We start from the raw sequence: 23,037 nt of genomic DNA on the forward strand, positions 1-23,037 counted from the left end.
GATGCATGACAGATGTTGACTTTAGGATAATAATTGAAAACTTGAATTATTCTTTTTGCTACTATTTCCCGCTAACTTAAAAAAATTATTTAATATATTTAAATGCCGCACTTTTGTGCCATTGAACTCCAATGAAGAAACATTGTATTTCTCCGAATTCTATGTAACAATACAGAATATTGGGACGAATTTATTTCAAAACTTATAAAGTGATCAAACAAGTAGCAAAGTGAAGTGTTATTCAATATTCACTCAAAATGGTATTAAAAACAATCTTCCGACACACAACTTAAACCTTCATAAACTTCAGTTTAATATATTCTTACAAACAAGGAAACAAAAACAACCAGACTTCTTGCCACTGAACGTTACCTTAACTTGGGTGCATTAGGAGGAAATATTGACGACAATGTTTTGCAAGCAGCCTCCATCAGAAGACAAGCAGTAATGTCGCTGAACAAATCCCGACGAAAGGAATGGCAGCATGAGCGTTTCGTGGTTTTTCTCATATGTAACGTAGACGCGAGACTGTTTCGCTTAAAAGACTGTTTTCCTTAACACGAGAGACTGCGAGTCTGTTTTCCCTTAAAACTCCTTCATGAGATGTCCCTCTAATTGGCGAATACCATTGAGTGCAACGCCATAACAAAAAAAAAAAAAAAAAAAAAAAAAAAAAGTGATTGGAAGTACAATAAAAATTAACTTTACGACAAAAATTTACGAGAAATCACTACAGGAATACCGCAAACTGTTCTGTGCTTTATCTTCTACGTTTTTTAATGATAGAAATAGATATGGATACTCGCACCTTCGTAAATGGTATTATTCACGCTCATTTGTCAAACTATCAAAATATATTAGTAGTAAAACATATAATTGTATATTCTTCTACAATAGTTACTTATAATTTCTATCTATGAGTGTCGTTTATTTTTCTCCGTCTAGTAAGAAATGCATTTGTGGTCTCCAGACTCCTCGTACCCCTAGAACAGGGCTTCTTAACTAGGGGGGAGTTCCCTTAGTTGTTTCGTTCATAATTTCAGCTAAGGTAACGTCGAGGTAAGATAACTTTTATAGTTTCAGGGAAGAATGAGGTCAGCCTTTTATTTCCATGTTAAGTACTTAGTTTATAAAAAACTACTTTTCCTCAAAATTTGGTGTTTATCAATATTTTGTATACTTTTTCTTGTTTAACTTATAAAGCGCATTAAAAATAATCTAAATTTAAATTAATGTATCTATATATGTTTTTGCAGTTTTGGAAAGATTGGGGGGAATCATGGTCGAGTAACAGTGAAAGGTTTGCATGGAACAAAAAATGGCTGAGAAGAGTTGTCCTAGATTAAGAAGCGCATACAAAAATGTGCTTGCATGTACGAATTTTCTCGTTAAGGCTGTTTTCATGTCTATATTATGTTTAAGCATGTAGTTGCAACTTACATATTCTTAGTTAAACATGTTCTTGATATTCTTGTAGTTCGATTAATTTATAAGCGATTTTGTGGTACATTTCAAATTCTTTTATCCAAGTGCAGAAAACGACTAAGATTTTAAATAAATTAATTTCAGTAATATTCGAAACTGCTAAATAAAATATCATATCTTATAACTTTCAAAAATTAGCTCCACGATACCAGCTTACAGTATATAAACATTAGCTTTATACCGAATAAATGTTTAATGCAGTAAACATTTAAAAAGTGACTGCGTATAAAAAAAATAATAAGTTTCTAAAACGGATGGTAAAGATTCTTTTGCCTGTCTCAAACAAGCTCTTTTTTAATTTTGAATTTCTAACTAACTTCTTGAATTTAATTGTGTTAAGATTAGTTTCTACCTCAGATACTGACTTCAGCGTTTATCGATTTCCTTTAATAAACCCTTGTTTAGTTACTTCTTACGGGTACTCTTACTTTAAGATAGCAAATAAAAGCAGAAAGAAGACATCAAACATTCGAGTATTTTCCCAATAAACTTGAGGAATGCTAAAATGAAGCTTCGCCTTTTTTTTTTTTTTTTTCTTTTCTATTGAAGCCTAGGGCACTCCCGTTGAAAGAAGGACCATCGCAAGTGATGATGCACAATGGTTGAATATTCCGAAATAGGTTTTCTTTAAACTTGCAAGGAATTTCTTTAATATTTAAAAAAAAAAAAAAAAAAAAAAAAAAAAAAAACTTTAAATGCAAGTAAATTAGAATAACAATTTTTTTATAATGCAAGCAAAGGCCTGAATAATTACTGGGTTTCAAGAATTTATTTTGCATCGGATCTCAAATTAAAGCTTTTCAAGCAGAATTCCAACATCTTTGCTAACGATAAGAAACCTAGTATACTAAAGTACAAGGACAAAATTATTATGGCTTTACAATTATAGAAATTTGAAAAAGTAAACTAAGAAACGAATTTGGAAAATGCAATAGAAGTAAAGTAAAGGAAAATGGACAAAGAAGCCTAACAGGTCGTAAATTACGACCAAAATTGTAAGAATCAGTATTATAACCGGTATTAAAAATGTGTGTAATTAACGGTATTCCTATTGGAAATTTTTGTAGGAACAGATACTAATAATGTTAAAAATACTCTTTCAGTATGTGATCAATTTATCCTTCTACATGCCAAGTTATCTCTTTTGTTACACAGGAAAGCAAACTTTGAACATTGAGTTCTCTTAACCACCTCACGCCCACATTTTACTCTGAAATAATAAGTTTACTTTTTTCATAGTAAACATAAGACTATAGCATGTTTTCTGCTTTTGCCTGTGTCGGTCATAGTGCTTTTATAATTTAAATTATAAATGTGTTTGTAAAGTAAGTAAACGAAGTTTGAACATACTATGTGATTTTTATGAGACCAATGTGTTAGGAAAAAATACTGGTTATTTAGGGTAAGGGTAGTTTATTTAATTAAATTCAGCTAATTAAACCTGAGTTTTCTTTTGGAGACTTGGAATATCTCATCATAGTCCAAAGGAAAGATTTAATGTTTAACATTACATGCTTAACATTAAACTAATGATTAGTTTTAATTTAGTACTGCATCGCAATCTGTTAAATTCAACCGCGGAATTTCAGTGATATACATTTTTATAATAATCACTTATTTTTCATATGTGCTTTCACGACAGTAATAATGTTATTGATCGATGAAGAATTTTTGAATAAAAATGTAAAATAAAACACAAAATTCGAAAACTCTTATATGATATATATATATATATATATTAATAAATGTAAATAGAAAGCTAATTTAGCTTGCATAGAAATAAAAGGAAATTAGAAGCTAACTTATTTCACAGAGAGATTTTTAAAGACAAAAGCAATAATAAAATTGAGATTTATTATATTATATTCAAAATAATTTCTCAGAATTTTGGGCTGCTTTAATAGTTTTAAATATTTTTGAGATTTTTTTTTTTTGCAATGAGTAAATAAATATATATGTATATATTTATAAGATAAGAAGATAAAATTCTCAATTTAGTATTGAATATGCCCTTAATTTTAATTAGGTTGTTTGCTCTTTCCACCCTAAATTAGTTACGCTGATAATAAACAGCTCTAAAATGCCTTATGAATTTTATACAACGATAACGATGCAGGCAATTAAATAGCACTTCAAACAATAATAATTTTAAATTTTGCGAATCAAAATCCAAACATTTAATCAAGATTTTTAATTATTTTTTAGATTTTAAGTTAATCCAAAACTAATTTACACCGGAAAAGGTTGTCGTCCAGATAGTATAAAGTGGTTAGGGGAGCCTACTGCAGTACCGAAGAGCAAGGGCTCGAATTCTGGAGAAGACATGGATGTTTGTAAATGTATCGTGTAGGTGCGGTAACTCTCAATATGAGGCGAGCCCAACGTCCTCTCGTGTGGTTTGTCATGGAGGTGGGTTTGGTCATACCTCCATGGGTTTGGTGGAAGGGAAGAGAGGGGTGGGTGACCCCTGGATCCCCCGGGGTGAGGCTCCGCAAAACTGGGGTGGAAAAATAGAAACCCAACCTCTCTTTGGAGTAGGCTTTGGCAACCATTGTTCCATGTAATATGGACAAAACAACTGAAAAGGTTTTCCATCTCAGGTACGATACATTCCTACTTTGCTTTCATCACATGCATGGTTTGTTCTTCACACACTGAAAATTTAAACATTTATTAAATTAAAGGCGCGTTTTTTGTGCCAAATTATCTGTAATCACATTAAAAATATAACTTCAAAAATAAAAAGCAATCAATTTGATACGATTCCTTTACTGAATCACATGAATCGGCTTGTCATCGTTAACAAATACATTGCCAACTTTTAATTCATCATGTGAACATATGTACATATATACCTTATACATATAAATACACAATGTCATGTGCAAATATGAATTGCAGCTTTAAGTGGCCAAGAGGTTCAGACTGCTGACTGCTGGTATGGTCGGTTCAAAGGTTCATTCTAGCTATATCTTACTTTTGAGAATCTTTGCAAATATAAGGCGATTATGATTTAATTCCTATCAGCGATTCCTACAATAAGGCTAAAATAGATACTTAAAATACCAAAAAAACTCATTTAAGCTAGTTTACAAGTATTTGAGTTTTTTTACGGTTAAAACCATGTTTACGCATAGAGTTAAAAAGTTCTAATGTAATCACTTAAGCTAGATTATTATGATTTTTATTTTATCTTAACACGAGAAAAAATATGTCATCAAGAGTTTTAATCATATTTTTGGCAAAAATAAAAAGATATAGAGAAACAAAAAAGTAAATAATAATAAAGAAAAAAGACAAAAAGGGCTTTTTTTTTGCATGCATTTGCATTTTGAATTAAAATAAAACGTTCCATCGATCAATATTTATGACGAGCTTTTTTCGTTACAAAAACCTATCACTAAATAAAAGAGATCTCTGAATATTATGCACACATGATTAATTTATAAATGAAAAATAGCTAAATCCACAAATTCCTGAAATTTTTTATGCCGAAAATGTGCGAAAAAATTAAATCTTGAATAAAGCAACTTATTTTATTTATTATTTTTTATTATTATTATTCTTTTCTTTTTTTTATTTTGACGCCGAAGGAAGAATTCATAGGTGGGAAAATATTTCATGCTCATAATAAGCAATTAGTTTAAGTACGATTTTATTCAGATACGTATATGTATATTAAGAATTATAGAAATTTTAAATACTTGTAGTTTAAAATAAAATATATTTCGATGGAAAATTGTGTTTTTACGTTCATCTGTACAAGCACTCGAATGCAAACAAATTATTTATGCTAGGAATGATATTTTGATAAAAGGAATTTCTAAGGTTTGAAACACGTGCAATGCGTTTAAGAGAAAGTAAACTTAATTTTGTTTTCATTTTCAGTGCATATGCATTTTTTCTTCAATGTGAATCTAGTGACATAATCAATGAATTCTCGAAAGAAATGAACTGAGATTTTTAGAATACCTTACTATTTTAACGTCAACGTCCTTTCTTAACTTCCAAACTTTTGAGTAACTGTAAAATGAAAAATATTTTCAATTTTCATTTTACTTATATTTAAACGAAAAAAAAAAAAAAAAAAAAAACACAACGATGGAGCTTTATCCATCGTTGTGTTTTCGCTTATCCATCGATCCAGAAACGGTAAAAATAATTTTTCAGCTGGCACATCAAGTTTTTTGCTTTTTGAAGCTGAAAAATTAAGCTTTTTTTATCATTATTTGCATTTGCTGCAAACGATATTTCATTTAATGAAAATCGATGGTAATTAGTCACTTATCTTAAATGTTTAAAAAGGAAAAGTGATTTCTTAAAGAATATTTAACCTTTATTACGATACTTATGAGCGAAAAAACGACGATTTAATTATTCTGCAAAATTGGGTAATTCAGCAATATAGCTCAGAAGTTTATTCAAAATTTATAGCCAATCCTGTAGGTGAATTTAAGATAGGGCTGAGCAGTATATTGTCTTTTACTGCTTGTTAATTTACGGCTTAAGTATGCATCAGAACCGCTTAGATAATTTTAAATGCCAGAATAAATTATGAAAAAGTTAGTTTCTAAATTTTTGCATAATTCGATTTTCATCCTGCCTTTTCTCCATTTTTTACTTGTTTTATTCAACACTATCAAATGAACAATTATGTTTCTTTGTTCTACATGTGAATTTAAGACAATTTGAAATTCGTGTATTTTCGAAAGAAAGCCACAACATTTTTACGTAAATCTTTAAGTCCTTATGTTAATAAACCGATTATTGTTTTGGCTTTACTTTCCCCTTTATGAACTTTCACTAGAAGATGATTTGGTTAAAATATAAAAGCTTAACTAAGCTCAGAGTTCCTGAGTTTTTAAACAGAGCGCATGGCAGTTTAGGTTGTCATTTTACCCTTGGCAGCTTAGTTTAAGACATATCATTGGCAGCATAAGCCCTGTTTAGCGTCGCTGCTATTGCTATATTTATCTTATCTGCTTAAGCTTCTGTTAGCCGTTATTGCTTCGCAAACCTAGTTTTTATAGGGGCTATTGATTTTGAATTTACAATTCAATTCAATTTGAGCATACGACTTCCTGAAATTCAGAGACTTCAGTTTATGTTAAACTTTTGAGTTTGTGTAACCGTCAGGTCTCAGGTCGAAATGTTAAGAAATTAGTTTTATTTTAATCTTCTGCTTAAGTTTAAAGGCAAATGGGACGATAAGCAGACTAACCTTAATGGTAACTTGAGATGAGTTTGGTAGTTTAAAGAAACAGAATAAACATATAAATCAAATTAAATATTCTTTAATTTTATTTTGGTATTAGAACTAATATTGAACACAAGAGATAGTTTCAATTTAAAAAATATTTTTCGTTTTAATAGAAACCAGTCATATTATTACCAACATATTTGAAAAATCTGAACATTTTCACTTCCAATAAAAACATGGAATCGAATTACATGCAATATTAATTGTTACAAGATTAGACATAAAATTGTTTACTATAAACACAGTGACTTAAGTACATAAATTAAGAAATAATGGATTCAACCATTTTCTTTAGTCAAAACAAGAGAGAACACTCGGCCTAAGCTCAGTACCAGTTGTCCACGTCCCACAGGCCAAATTCGATTGTTAAAGGGCGGGACTCGAAAATGGACTCGTCCAGGGTTTAAGAGGACAAAAGACGTTCAAATGTCATTTTTATTCCCAAAAATAAAGAATAGTGTAAGTAATGTATGCGTAAAAATGTTTAAAGTGCGGTGCATTTTAAATATTTTATAAAGAATTTTCGCTGTGGACATGGACATTTAGAATGTTTTTAAAGGGCATGTAACTAACTGACACATTACGCTTTCTAGATCTGTTTCGCACATGTCAGCCAACGAAATCAGTTTATTTTTTACTGTAGAAACAGCAACATGTATATTATTCTTCTCTTGAATGTCAATAGTAGCTGCTTTTATTATACTTTCCTTGAATGGCAATAGTACATGCTTTTATTATACTTCCCTTGAATGGCAATAGTACGTGCTTTTATTATACTTCCCTTGAATGGCAATAGCAGCTGCTTTAGCGGTGCGACGAATTTTTTAATTGATCTTATACTTCTTTCTTTCAGCCCTTAGTGAAATGAGTGGTGCAAGCAAGACAAAAGTTCGTCAGATTCAGAGGAATATTTAAAATTTTGTTTTCTGCCTGCTATACACAATGAATGGTTACTTTTTTGTCTTTTATGCTAACAATGCGTGACAAACGAATCAAAGAAATGAGATTATCTTGAGACAAATTTGAGGGCGAAACTTAATGCTCTGAATTATTTTCAAACTTTGAAGAAAATTTCTGAAGAAACGGCAACATTAAACTCTCTATTTACTGCTCATAATGCAGTAAATAGATAGTTTAATGTTACTCTTTTTCAAAATTTCTTCTTTAATTAAGTTAAATTAGTAACTTCAGTTTCTTTAAAGTAATTTTTTAAAATTAAGTTCTTTAAATGTAGTTGTTAATCATACATACTCTTCACGCTAGTTATCAAACTTGAACACTAATCGTTAAATCTTGGAAAAATCATACTAAAGGAGATAATTTGGATGAATCAACTTTGAGAGACACCGAGGCCGTATTTACAACTTAGGTAAGATTTATTGATAAAGGTTATTTTAGCAAATAAATGCTATTCTGTAAATCATTAGAAAACACCAATCCCTCCAAAAATATTTATAGTAAGCTAAAAATTACTTAGAGGTAAAAAATATGACAATAAAAAACATATGGGGAAGAAAAACGTTTTGCATAAAACTGTTGGATGAGAATTCAGAAATGCTTCTTGTGCATTGTGTTATTCAAAAGGGAAAACCTGGTATCTAGAAACATTTCGCCTGTTCTAAATGAAGTACTGAATTCAGTTATAAAGTGTATCAATGCTAGTAAAGATAGTACCAAATGTGAACTTCTCTTCAAGTTATTTTGTGAAGAACAAAAAGATGGTTGTCGAAAGGGAACTGCTTGGAAAGATTTATGGAAATATTTGATACTCTAAAGTTATTTTTAAGTGAAAAACCTGAAATGAAAAATTTGTTAAAGGCTGACGGTAAGGCATTTGTGAGTTATTTAGCCAATATCATTCAAAAACTAAATATATTAAACGAACAAGGCATATATTTACAAAAAAAAAAAAAAAAAGTTTCATTGACTTCATTAATGCGAAGTGACTGATACCGTATACATAATATTGTTAATCATCTGAAAATTTTATCGGCTGATTTAAAAGAAAGATTTTCTGATTTCCCAACTTGGATGATGCAGCTAATGTTAATGGATTTGGCTGATATTTTAAATACGTAATATCAAGAACTCGCAGGAATGCAAAATGATGAGTCAATTAAAACTTTATTTAATATAAAAATGACCTTGTGAGGAAATCGATATCAAATATCTAAATGCAACAATGCAACAAAATGTGCAAGAGAACTATTGTTACCTTTTTCGTCTTTATATTTAGCTGAATACGGATTTATTGAGAAAAACAATTTGCTGCTTAAAAAAAAAAAAAAAATAAAAATAAAAAAAACGGCTGGATGTAATAAAACGGGGAGACTTGAGACTAAAGTTCGAACCTGACATAAAATCTGTTTGCAGCAAGCATCAAGCGCAAGCATCCCACTAAATTCAAATAATAAATAATTACCAATACTTAAAATAATATAGAAGAAATTCATTAAAATGATTTTGCACTTGAATTCCAGTTCTCCAATATATGTTTTGAAAGTTTACTTAGTGAGTTTGCTCACAAAATTTCCTAGTGATTTCTTTTTAAAACCTAGCAATTCAAATTTCTTTCTTGAACATTTCAGTTTTTAAAAATAAAAAATTATGTATATTCTAAGGGAAGCATAGGAATTTTAGAGAGGATTAGATGGGGCATAGCACAAAAAATGTTGGAAAACACTGGCCTAGAGCAATCTAATGCATGGAATCCAAGGTTGATGTGTTCCGAATATCCCTACTTCAAACGGAAGAAAAAGAAATATTCTGGTCGTCAAGTTTTTAATGTGTAACATTTTGAAATTATATTGCAGTTACGAATGTACATTATTCATCAACGAAAAATAAATTAAACAAATACATACATGCTAATAACAAAGAGAGAGGAAATCATAAGACGGGCATAAATATAAACATGCCTAAGACTGAAAATTTTGCAGATTATCCTTGACAAATATATTTACATTTGCACACAATTGGCATTTTTTAGAGGATAATATCAAGCATAAATAAATTATCACTTTCTTGAATAGTAAGTTAATTATTCTGAAACAAAAAATCAAAATTAGTGCAAAATTAAAAACACAACATAAATATAAATTTAGATACTAAACCGTTCAACGTTTTGTAAAGATAACATTCAATAATATTTAGTTATTAAAATCTAAGAAGAAAATAGAATTTAAGTGACTTAAAAACGACAGTGATTCCAATGCTAAATCTCACCTGCCTTGTTGAGACGGGTTCAATGCAAGCATATGGTTCAGCATAGTCTCCTTTATTTCCTTTAAAAAGTAACACATATATAGACTCTAATAAGAGATAAAATTTATGCACAAGCAAGTACACTAATGATTAAAATCTAAAATTGTAGGTAATCTAAGGGATAGCAAACAGATTAAATGTGCAAACATTTTATCAAACGTAACTTGTATCCTTTCAGAAAAATAATAATCGATACCAAGGACGGATTCATTCATGCTTAAAAGGAATTAAAGCACTTATCCTTTTTTTCTTTTCTGTAACAGTTAATGGTTCATAAGAAAGTTAATTGCATTGATTTAGACCATAAAAAGAAATATAGTAATCACAGATTTTATAGATAATCAAAGTTATTTTTTTTTTTCAGAAACGACAACTGGGAAGTGCTTAGAATCATAATAGAAAATTAGACAAAAATTTAATAAATTAAGAAAGTTAAAAATACTAGAAAATAGAAACTCATAGTACATTATAAAATTATCTCGAGAAAAAGCAACCGTTTAAAATAGCTGCAAACTTGAAAATTTGATCATCTTCCCTAGGCAATTGTGTCTCAAAGAACAAACAAATTAATTCATCGGAAACAAGTAAAGCACATCGTCTGCATTAGTTATAAATAAACACCATATGGTATGTTATACTGTATGATTGTATGTTAGTTTTATAAGGCTGCTTATAGATGTAAGTTACAGTATTGGAAAGGTAGATTGGTGTAATTTATAAGCATAACATCCTTTGCGAAAAATGAAAATAATAATAATAATAATAATAGCGACGTAGAATCGTTCAAGTCTAAGAATGCTAGAAGAGATATAATAAAAGACGGAGATGTAATGTAGCATTAACAAAGGAAACAGACGTACTTTCCTTATGTATCATTCAGAATTAAAAAACTTAGTATCTTTTTCTATGCGACTTTAATAGGTTTCAGTTGAAAGAAAAGAAGAACAAGATTTAAATTAAAATTATTTGAGACACAGTTATGCAATTTATCCAGTCCGTGCGAAAGCGCACACCTAAATGTTCATGTCAGTATGCAATCATTAGGAAATAAGGAAAGAATAAAAACACAGGTAAAAGTAGTAGACAATTACAAAAACACCAGTACCATCGTTAGAGCATATGATAAAAAGTTAAAAAATGCTTTACAACTGTTCGAGACAAATAATATTAGGCAAAAAGTATAAATAAAATAATGAGGAGCTATCATGAAATCTTTGGCAATTTCTGAAGAAATATTTATTTAAAACATCATCTCTTGTAAATATCGTATATGTTTATTCATTTATTGGATGAATTTCATTATTTTGATGATGAGTATTATCTGTTTTAATCTATTTTACATTATGTATATATATATCTATATATTATATAGATATATATATATATATATCGATAAGAAGTAGTCATGGATAAACTGCAGATAACTAGCGCAATATTACTTCTTTAAAAGAAACATACGTTCCAATAAAAATACATAGCAGTATTAACACTACAATGTACTATAATAAGATAACTTTATTTCTAATTCTCTGTAACTTGAATTTTGACTCTGTTTTTATTGTTATCCCTGCTACACCTTAGGCCTTAAATCATTCATAAATAATGTTTATGGAAATTCACAGAAGGCAAATGTGAAGCTGTCTCAGCGAAGTCGTAAACTGAATGTTAGTTCCCGTTGATTCGATGTGGCTGGTCTGTTCTCTTAGGATGGCATAAAGTTCAACATTTAAAAGAAAATGTTCGGCTTGATGTTCCCAGGTGGTTAGCAAGGGTTTTGTCTTTGTTAGTAAGATGAAAGGAATGACTATGTGCACGAATCCATTTAAAATATAGGAAGCTCATTTTTTGAATGCATTGAGGAAGGGTAAAATAGCGATAATATTTATAATATTTTCAGAACCAGGCACTAAAAATCCAGGCGGGATACGCAAGAAAATGCGGTATATGCAGACATATATGTATATGGTATTATTTTTATCATAACAAGATCATTATACGTTTTGGTGATTTCAAATTATGTTAACATATTGTTGCGTGAACTAATAACTGTGAGCAGATGCTCTCTTCGGTCTTATATAGTTTTCTCCCGGCCGCCGAGATATTTCCAGTACTTATTGCTTCTCGAAATTACTGGAAGGTATATGAAGACCGAATTACTGTTATAGCAATATAGAACATCAGTTATAGTTATTCAATTGCAATGCCCATTACAGTTATACAGAAACCGGGCGAAAATGTCGCCAAAATCGTTGCCAGCTTGGCGATATCTCACCAATCTAGCGAAACAGCTATTTACTCAATGTTTAAATAGACTTTCCCCTTAATTTTTATTTTTCCAGCAAGCTTCGCTTCTCTAGATTTTTCATGTTACTTTATGCAGAAAAATACGACATTCGCACATATAGCTGCACTAAAATCTTCTACTTATGCACAGAATTGGTAACAGTATATAGATTGGTGCAGGAAAGCTGAACTAAAGAGCACAGTAGTTAAGTTGTTGGTTTAATAAAAATCTTTTCAATAGTGGGAAAATCTACATGTGCTAATAAGTTATCATCAATGAAACTGGAAGCTAAAAAAATGGAAATAGGTAACATATTAAGATATCAAAAACGGAACATAAATAATGCAAGAAAAAGAGGAACTATTAGAGTCAAGGACTCCGGAAAAAATGTAATGCACAAAACCACAAACAAATAAGTACATTGCTAGTATGAGTTCGTCGCTAAAAGTCATGCTTATCTTTCATGACTAAATCAAAATTCTAACGTAATGCCACGTTACAGATTAAATTTGGATTTCAGTTATTAACTATAATAAACAAATATATCGAATGTTTTTATTACAGTAATTTCAGCTTCTTTCTATTCAAGTTTTATTTGTTCTCAAAACAGTAATGAACGACATGAAAATGAATCAACTAGGTCTCTTGAACGAAACAACATGGTTTGCTGTTAATCATACTAATATAGGCGCTCATGGTGAGAGTAAGATCTTTATCCGGGATATCATTCAAATGTGAATTATTAAAGGTGGTATCCTTTTGTCCTGCTAACCATTTTGAAAGAGTTCTTTCATAACACTAGGTTTCAATGCAATTTTCCACGTCGACAGTATAACTGCAAACACTAACGATGTTTCAAATCCAGCTGATAACTATGTTTTTTATTGATCATGCGGGTACTTAAAATATACTTGTTGTCATAACTGAAAATCGAAAGAAATCGTGATGCTGAAGTGACCAAGAATGTGCAGTCTTGGTAAAAGAAAAAAAAAAAACAACTATTACGGCATTTAACGTAGAAAACGAAAAGAAGGGATTCCTATGAGAGGTGTTGCCCTGCGAATAGTAGTGGAAATTCGATGGCTTATCGAATAAGGGAAGAAGAACTATTAATCATGCTCTGTGAAAAGATTAATCATAATCACAGATAAGATTAGTCATAATATGTGAAGATTAATCATATTCTGCGAGGATTAATCATAATCAGAAATAAGATTAATCGTAATCTATGAAGATTAATTATAATCACACAGATAAGTTTAATCGTAATCCGTGAAGTAGTCATATGAAATTTCATGGTGTAGATATGATAAAAATCGAAAACTGGGAAATAAAATGCGGGAACACCCTTAAAAGATTTAGCCTAACTTTCTCTGTGAAAGTGAATGCAAACTTTAGTAGCTAAAGAAGGTAGGAAAATGTGAAACACTTTCCAATAGTAAAAATTAAAAAAATGATGCTGTTAAACTCTACGATGAAATCTTTCAGTGTGGTATTCCACAAAAATACAGCAAATATGTTGTTATGATAAATAAAGTGTGATGTTTCAGAATATTTAAAATAAATATGTATGCTAAAATAATGTGTATTACAAAGCATAAAATATGCAATATTAGAATATCATGATAAAAAATAAATGTTTAAAATAGTATTCAGTTATAAAGTTATGTTGGATGTTATATCACATTATATGTTATAAAGTTATGTTTTATGCTATAAAATATTTTATAACTAATTAATTGACGAAACTAAGTGAAAAATCTTGTTATTAAACTATATAGTTCATTTCTTTTACAGAGCGCAATTTCTTTAGAAATAATGTAAATATCCTGTTATTACGAAATTCGATGTTTTACAGTATTTCAATGAATTTTATATGCTAGAATAATATATATTATAAAATATAAAATCTTCAGAATTAAAATATCGTTGTAAAATATAATTAATTAAAATAACCGATACAAATATAGTTGTAAAATTTTTGAATATCAGAATTTCCTTTTTTACACATATTTAATACAGCTGAATTAAATATTTGGTGTGAGGTTGCGCATTTTACAACTCACCTGCAGGACAAGAATAATGAGATGGTTTCGATGATTTGATGTTGAGTTGTTTGTTCATATCGCTCATCATTAACGCATCTTTCCTATTTTCATAATCTGAAAAAGTAATTACTGAGTTTCATAACTGATAACATATGATGTAGAGAGTATCAAAAATAAGGAAAAATTCAAATAACTGCAATATTCAAAACGAGATAAAGTGAAAAACCTCTGTTAGCACTTCAAAATGGTTTTACCGAAAACGTTTGTGTGAATAATACCGTATGTGAAGTTAGATGTAACAATAAATGTAATTCCTTTTCGTAATAAAAATAATTAATAAAATAAATAAGATCCTTCTGTGCAACATGTAAATATTTTCCCCCCTTTAAAATTATCAATACAGAGGGAAAAAATCTGTTAATTTATACAATTACATTTTGCTTATCATTGCAATAATTTGTTGCACAATGTTCACAAATTTTAAGTTTATAATGATTAAATGCGGCAAATAAAGGAAAATATGTTATTTTATACGTTTGTATTTTGTTTATATTTATTACAGTTTGTTGCATAATAATCACAATTTTTGGGATTGCTGAATGTTATTTTTGCAATTGCTAAATTATTTTGCTGAACTTCCTCCCCCCTCCGCGAATATATTGTTTCAAAATAGTTTTAAAATACAAAAGCGCAAATAGGAGTCTCTCTTTTTTACTTTACTGTTACATAGTGGCGCCATCTATAAATGAAAAGCATAACAATTCGTTCTATACATAGATGAATTTCTGATTTAAGTGTTTAGTGTCGCCATCTATACGCAAGTAAACTTATTAGTAACTAAAGCTGGAAATTCTTACCTAATCTTCCTTCTCTATCTTCGGAATGCTTTCGGAGACAAACTATAACGATAAAAATAACGATGACAAGCACCAAAGATGAAACTACAATTGGTATTACAAGCGTCACATTCTTGTAGAAAGGCAAATCCGTTTCTCGTTTGCCGAAGGCAGGAGAAGAAGTTGGCACTGGGAAGGAAAGAAAAAAAAAAAGAGTCTACGTTGCATTCAGAGATAAGTTGCTTGAAATTTAAAATAAATAAGAAAAGATCAATTGCGTGCTTCTTTTAAATTGCAAGAGAAGTTTGTTCAAAAATGAAATATTGTTTTAAAAATATTTATTTTTTTAAAACTAAAATAATGTTTTTAATATAAGTATTACACATGGTAAACTGATACAATATTCCAGATATTGTTGTAGTTATTTGTAAATAAATTACACATTTTGTTTAAAGAAAAAATATTAAACTTACGTAAATTTTCAAATCTATTGCTAAAAGAAGCACGCTGACGTTCAGCACGACCGTATTCAAAAAAATGCTTATGGTTTAAATTTGTCTAATCAACTATACTTTATTTATACTGAAAAGCGTAAAGCATAATAATTGAAATATCTATCTAAAGCATTAATTTAGACATTTTTTAACTTGCTAAAACATATAGTATAAATAAAAATATACTTATAATTTACAAAGAGCATAAAACATTTGCAAAATAAAATAATAATAATAATAATAAATAATAATAATTAATAAATAAATAAATAAAAAATATTACATGCGTTAATTATTTGCACGATGAAATGAAATCATTACTGACTTTGTATGTAGAACAGTTACCGGAATTTAGATATGCAATGTGTTGACGAGCATAATCCTGCTAAATATCTTAAAAAATTAGTTATATTTATTAGTCCATTTTTATTTCAATATTATAGGGAGAAGTAGCTAAATATTGGCTGTTTACCTGACGGTTCGATCTTTTTTTAAACAGCAAACTCCTCCAAATCTGTAGATTATTTCTTTTTTTATTTCATATTACAAAATTCCGGTTAAAAGGACAATAACTCTCACTTCATTTTTTTACCTTTTACCTAGATGATCATCAATGTTAGATCATATTGCATCAGCAAGATCTGATGCAGTTTTTATTTACAGAACAATTCCATTTACACTTACAGCTTATGTGCTTTTTGTGCACTTACTGTAGAATAATAAATAAAAACTAATAGCTCTTGTAAACGAAATAGAAAGGTAAATGACAATTCCTTTTAGGGAAAATAAACTAATTAAATATTAATTTTAATTTCAGTTAATTAAATTTAAGTGGTAATTAAAGTTGAGTGCATAATAGTTATCACGTAGGAAACTTAACAGCCAAATTTTAAATTCATTTTACCATTTCTTGGATTTTTGAAACTTGCATGCATACTCTGCATATTCATGTAAGAATCATCCCATTATTTAATTAATTTTTGTTCTCGTATTTGGCTTGAAGCTCTAATATCAGAATTACCACTGCGAAATCTTCTATTTAATAAATGAATTCTTACAGACCCAAGCAGCAGTTTTGCAAGTTCGGGCTAAAACACCAAAGAGGAAACGCGTTCGCTTATTTTTAATTTCATATTTTGTTGTTATATTATCGTCATGGAACGCAGAAAATAAAATTCTAACTAAATATTTCTAACTGTGAACAGCAAAGTCTTTGATTTTTGCTGACTTTAAGAAAAAATTCTGCCTTAAATATCCCCATGTAGAATTCTAAATTTTATTTGAAAAAAATCGTCAACAAAATGTCTTAATCAATGGCGCGTTTAGTCATAAGCTTTAAAAGATAAGTTTCCACGGAAAATGCTTTTACAGAAAACAATCCCAGTTAAAAGTAGTTCTGACTCCCTTAACGAATGAATGAATGTAAATTGAATAAATTCCTTTTATGCGATTTTTTAAGAAGTTAAAATGCTACAGATCTGAGAGTTATAAAACCTACTTGCCCCTGCTTTAAGGAAGTATATTTATTCTTCGAAGTCAAAGGAATACACAGGTGATAGCATTATGCTGACTTCCAAAATTAGAAAAATATATTTTTAAGATCACAGGAATCAAGTTAGTACTGAATAGTGTGTGAAGATTGAGTGTTTCTGTTTAATATATACATGCCTTCAGTCAGGCAGTATAAATAATCACCTTTTCCCCACTGTAATTCGTCTTCTATTTATCATGTGATTTTATACACTATATAATTACATACAATTTCATTCTATTTTCGTAACTCACTACATTCCTATTCTTCAATATTTTAAAATTATAATGGAATATAAAGAGCATTAAAGATGTATAAAATCTGAATGGTTCTTACAGAAAAATGTGTTTAAACATAGTTTCTGAATTTGCCTAAATATTTATTAATGAATTTTATGAAAGCAATGAAAACGCATTTTTATATGCGTTTATATCTCAGGATTTTACTCATCCCGAGTTCAGATTTGTACCTATTGCTGATGCAGGTAACGTCCGGAACAAATATTCCCCTTGCGTGAGTCCTGCATCACTGTGAGCGGTTACCATGACGACGTATTCTCTGTCCGGCGAAAGATGCCGGACCACATAAAAGTCCCTCGGCATATCCAATTTCTCGGATACAGTAGTCCATTGGTTCTGGTATTTAGGGCGATGCTGCACAACAAAATGTCGGATGGGGCAACCACCGCTTTGCCAGGCTCTAAGATTCAAAGTCACTGAGGTCGAATTGGGTTGGAGGAAGGCTGATTCATGAGGTGACATAGGAGCTAAGGAAAAAAGAATTAATTATATATAATGTAAGAAAGTGCTTGTAAAGCATTACATATGAAGTTATCAATAGAAACATTAAAGTTACAATTTAATGTGAGAAATCGCAAAGTACAAAGTAAAATTAAGAATCAAACCAGTTAGTACAAAGCGAATTTAACAATCAGAACTCTTTCGTTTATGAAATGTTTGCAACCTAACGGTTTATGAAAATGCTGACACATCAATAGTAATGATGAAAATAAACGATAAATTTCACTTCAAAACATTCGTATGCGAATTATCTGTGCGCAATCCATTTTAGAAGTACCTAGATAATTAATTAAAGAAAATAATAAGATTTGACATTTTGGCTTGTGATATTTAGTGCAAGAAAATTTATAGCTAATATGTAAACAGAAAATAAGTTCTTTACGCTTACGCAGTAATAGCTGAAGGAAAAGATCGCTCATATCGTAATCCAGTAGGATGAGAGAGTGGCAAGACCACAACTAGATGAAGTTGTTTTTGGAATTCAAATATTTGAAAATAAAGCTCGGTCACATTGCCACGAGGATCGAAGAAGAAAGTAGCAAGAATAGCAATAGGATTTTATCAGACGATCGAAGCAGGCAGAAGTGCCAGAAATAATAACGAATAATAAGGATTGTCATGAAGGGGAGCTGGAATGTGCAAAAAAGTTATTAGAATATAGAAATGAATAATTGAAGCTTGAATTCAGTGAAATCATGCCATTATTTAGTTATGTTCATAAAAATTTCAGCAGGACACTCAAAAAGAGAGATAAAACATAGATTTACCACGATAAAAGAGGAATTTCTTTAATATTTGAAAGTTTTATTATTATTTTAATTCATTCCTATTTTAAATAGTTCATTTTACATGATTTATATAAAACTCCTGAAGAGTTCGTTTTCGAGATATATGTTCATTAGTCATTATTTTATGAGCATAGTTTTGGGCTTTTCACTTCCTGGATTTTTCTCTAATTAAATTTTTAATTTATAGTATGTTATGATGAAAACGGAAAACAAGTGAAATATTAAATTTGAAATTGATATTTTAAATTATATCTTTAATATTTTTAAATATATTCTTAAATATTTTACACTACATTTTCTAATATTTTAAACTACATTTAAAAAATATTTTAATTATATTTTTTAATATATTAAAATGCATTCTTTATTATCTGACTGACCCAAATTTGTTTTCGGTTAAAATTAATGTTTTCGCTTCGCCAACAAAAATCTTTCGACCACATTAATTCATAATATAGTATAAATTATAATATATTTGATTATTCGTTGTACATCAGCTTTAGACGCGTAAAATTTAAAATATTTTCTTGTTTACATATATTTTTTTCATAAACTTAAAAGGCACAATGTATTATTGACATCTGCTATTAATGCAAATAAAAAAATGCATGTATATTTCAAATTTATGCAACATATATTGATTTATTTTTTAACTTGCACAGACTAATCGTCTTCATTAACTATTTTACTTTGCCATACCCGAATATATGCAATATTTTATGCACTGCATAGAGATACTTATTATTCAATTCATATACATGTTTCTATTGCAAAATTGCATTGACTGCGTTCGAATGTGTGATAAGTTAACATAATTATACACGAAAATGTATCAAAAGAAAATTTGCAATTGGTATAGAAAACTGAATTTTCGTTACCTAAAAATCAAGAAATAACTCTAATAAACATTTATAACTTTTTATTATAGATTACCTGCTCCTAAAGTTCGAGCCGAAACAGATTTGCTTGGTTCTCCTGTTCCTAGACTGTTAGAAGCTGTCATGTATAAGTGGTAACGAGTGCCACATCGAACACCATTGAGGGTGTAATGGTCTTGCCTACTACCTAGCCGCTGCTGTTGCCATTCTCCATCGTCAGTTTTATAATGCAGAGTGTATTCTAATCGGAAATGAAATTACAAGAAATTGGGTTAGTACATTTCAGGTCTTTTTAGGATTTTGAATTACATTGATGTTAAACTAAGGGCTAAATTAAGATTATTAGTATTCAATCTCACTGCAGAGCGTTTTGGCTATTAAAATGCACGTTGCTTCAGGTATATATAAATATATATGTATGACAATAAAAACATGTGTGTTTAAGTCATTTGGATTTAAAATGTTTTCTTTAATTAATTACGGGAATTCGGTATTTTTCTTTTTACAAAACAGAATTCTTTCGAAATTCTAATATTGCATAAGTCACTTCTTAATTTATTCCAGTCAGAGGCACATCACATACTTATCAAATTGCTTTATTTAAAATTTTATTGCATTATATATAATTAGAAATTTAATAGAAACGCAAAAGAGTTTAAAAGAAATATAAAAGGTTAGTGTTACTAAAATTTTACAGATTATATCCTAACAATCAGTAAAATTTTAGTAACATGCTAAACAAAAGTCTCTGGGAATTATTCCTTCATGCCAAACTAATATTTAAAATAACAGAATATAAATTGTCATAAATTTAGAGGAGTTACTTAGTAGGTCCTTTGTTCATTCATTATAGAACATAAAGATATATTATAGAACATTCATTATAGAACATAGGATTCCAAGATTTTCAGGAAAAGTAAAGCTTGCTCAAAATTTTGATTTAGTACTCAATCAAATCAAATGATAATGGATTTTTGAAAAGGAAGTGTTACAAATTTTGAATTATGTTTCATTAAGAGGAGTAATTAGACATTTCAATTTGATACAGTTATTGTATGGAACATGGGGATAAATTTACTTTTATTTTGTTCTGCATGCTCTGAAATGTTAAACAACAACTATGCACTTACGCAATTATAATATTTCAGAATTTATAAATTTGCACCAATCTTCCTAAAATATAATCTTACAGGTAAATTTATATGTAACTTAAAACACTGTTATTGTCTTCTAATGAAAGTTTAGACGCTTTTGAAATCTTTAATAATTTGGAATGTGTAAAATACTAAGGAAGTGCAAAAAAATAGTTTATACAAAAACTATAAAATATTTAAGATTATAATGCACTTATTATCTTTTATTTTAGCATTCAAAGAAGAAATTCAATATGAATTGCATTCACCAATAATTTTAAATTAATAATGCTTAAAATTTCCAATTAAGGTAATATGTTTGCTGAAAATTTCACCTTTGATATTTGGAAATAAAACACAAGATTAAAGTAATAATACAATAATAAATATAATGAAAGTTTTAATTAAAACAGGAAAGCATAAAATGAAATAGGGTTATTTAAAGTAGACCTTAGGAAATTCATAAAAGGAATATACCATAGATATCAACATACATATTCAACAAATTTACGTTGAAATTATATTGTATTAAATTTTTCAAAATAGACAAAAACTAACTGTGTAAAAGAAATTACTATAATTTTCTTTGAACTTTTCTGTTTTTTATTTGAAGACCTAAAAATTATTTGAAAAGAATTATTAATTTGAAATTGCGTAGGAAAAGGGAAAGCTGTGTTATTATTCAAAAACATGATATGCAGTTCTATTTATAATTATATTAAAACAAAACAAAGAAACAGAAATGATTTTATATTGCTAACTAAATCATAGAAGCATGTTGAATCAATAGAAAAAAGTTAATAGATTTCTTAGTAGATTACAGGATGCTTACATAAAGTTTAAACTATACAATATCAGTAAAAGTACTGAAATTAATAGATTTATTGCATTTCATCGTCTAGCATTTTTAATGAAATATTTCAAATGCAGTTCTTTTAAATATAATAATGTACTTAATTTCTGAGAAATGTAGATATTTTTTTTATATTTGAACAATATATGAAAATCCTTGAATATAAAAATGTAGGCAAGAAATCACCTGTAATTGCAGATTTGTCTTTAGCGTCTTTCTCCCATTTAAAATCAATTGAAGACGAAGTTGTTGAAATTATCTGAACTACTGGCGACGTTGGTGGAGCTAAGAAGTATAAGAAAAGGTTAAAGTGAAATATAAAGAAATAAATTATCTTCTTTCTTCTTAAGTTTTCTTAGTGAAGAAGCATTGTTTATATGATTATATAACTAAATTTATTCGATGGAATAACATATTTCAGACATTCTGTTCATAAACATTAAATTGCATTAATTTCTACCGCTCTACCAGAAATTAACCTTTTATTTTTTCGCAACAGATAAATTTATTCATGGAACAAAGTAAAATGAAAGAAACCGATACATGAAATGAGTATATGAATGAGAACATCACACTGTGTATATATAGAAAATTCATAACACATTTTATTTCGGGCTCTAATTTAGGTTAGAATTCAATTCTGTCTATTTATACCATAAGCACTATTAGAGAATACGATCGTGCTGCAATATATATGCAATCATAAAATTCATAAAATGTAAAGTTTTCATAAAAAGAAAAGAGATAAGAACATGCCAAGAAAAAAGAAGAAAATTAGAAGAAAAAAATACCTGTCTCTAATGTTTTTCCAATGATCTTCGTAGATTCTGGACCGGCTCCAGCAGAGTTGAAAGCTTTGATAACAATGTCGTATTGTGTAAAAGGCTGAAGGCCCGTAATGTATGTCGACAGCTGTTCTTGAGCTTTCTCAAATTTTTTAAAAGTATAAGGTTCTTGGCTCGCAGACATCTTGTAGCCAACATAATAGCCCTTGATGACTCCGTTTCTAGTCTCTTCAGGTGGCGGCTAATGAATTGATATTTAATGTAAATATATTAATGCATTTTTTGTACTAGTTCATTTATAAAAATAACTGCCAGTTGTTTGAGAGATTTAATTTAATTTGTGTAGATTTAAGTTATTTCATCACCTAGCAAAGATATATCATAGAATTGATATATTTAGCGAGATTAACAGAGAAATCCTACAAATCTAAACAGAAATTTGTAAAAAGTATAAAATGTAGCGATAATGCACCATTTTTGTTCTAAATCAAGCAACATTTAAGTACGATGAATTATGACAGCTACTTTTAATTCAGATTCTTAAAAAAAGTACATGAAGATTAAGAATTTTTGTCCGGGATTTAAGATATTGAGCACT

At 29.0% G+C, this 23,037-nt stretch overlaps 1 protein-coding gene across 8 annotated transcripts in view; it reads right to left on the minus strand.

The window, feature by feature from the left end:
• The window catches only part of LOC118196463 (cell adhesion molecule Dscam1-like), a 1,288,074-nt gene that overhangs the window by 23,883 nt on the left and 1,241,154 nt on the right, over nt 1-23,037 (minus strand). For 6 of the 8 annotated variants that reach the window (XM_085816863.1, XM_085816868.1, XM_085816867.1 and 3 more), the window contains 7 exons: nt 22,446-22,680; nt 21,841-21,939; nt 19,724-19,909; nt 17,672-17,968; nt 15,199-15,366; nt 14,360-14,455; nt 9,971-10,029 (listed from right to left, as the gene is read on the minus strand). In XM_085816863.1, coding sequence (XP_085672989.1) covers nt 9,971-10,029; nt 14,360-14,455; nt 15,199-15,366; nt 17,672-17,968; nt 19,724-19,909; nt 21,841-21,939; nt 22,446-22,680 — 1,140 coding nt within the window. The remainder of the gene's footprint in view (nt 1-9,970; nt 10,030-14,359; nt 14,456-15,198; nt 15,367-17,671; nt 17,969-19,723; nt 19,910-21,840; nt 21,940-22,445; nt 22,681-23,037) is intronic. The other 2 variants (XM_085816864.1, XM_085816870.1) reach the window with 2 other exon arrangements.

The sequence above is a fragment of the Stegodyphus dumicola genome, chromosome 5 (assembly GCF_044657685.1).
Source record: "Stegodyphus dumicola isolate Sdum_Otavi_A_Nest chromosome 5, ASM4465768v1".
NCBI lineage: Eukaryota > Metazoa > Arthropoda > Arachnida > Araneae > Eresidae > Stegodyphus > Stegodyphus dumicola.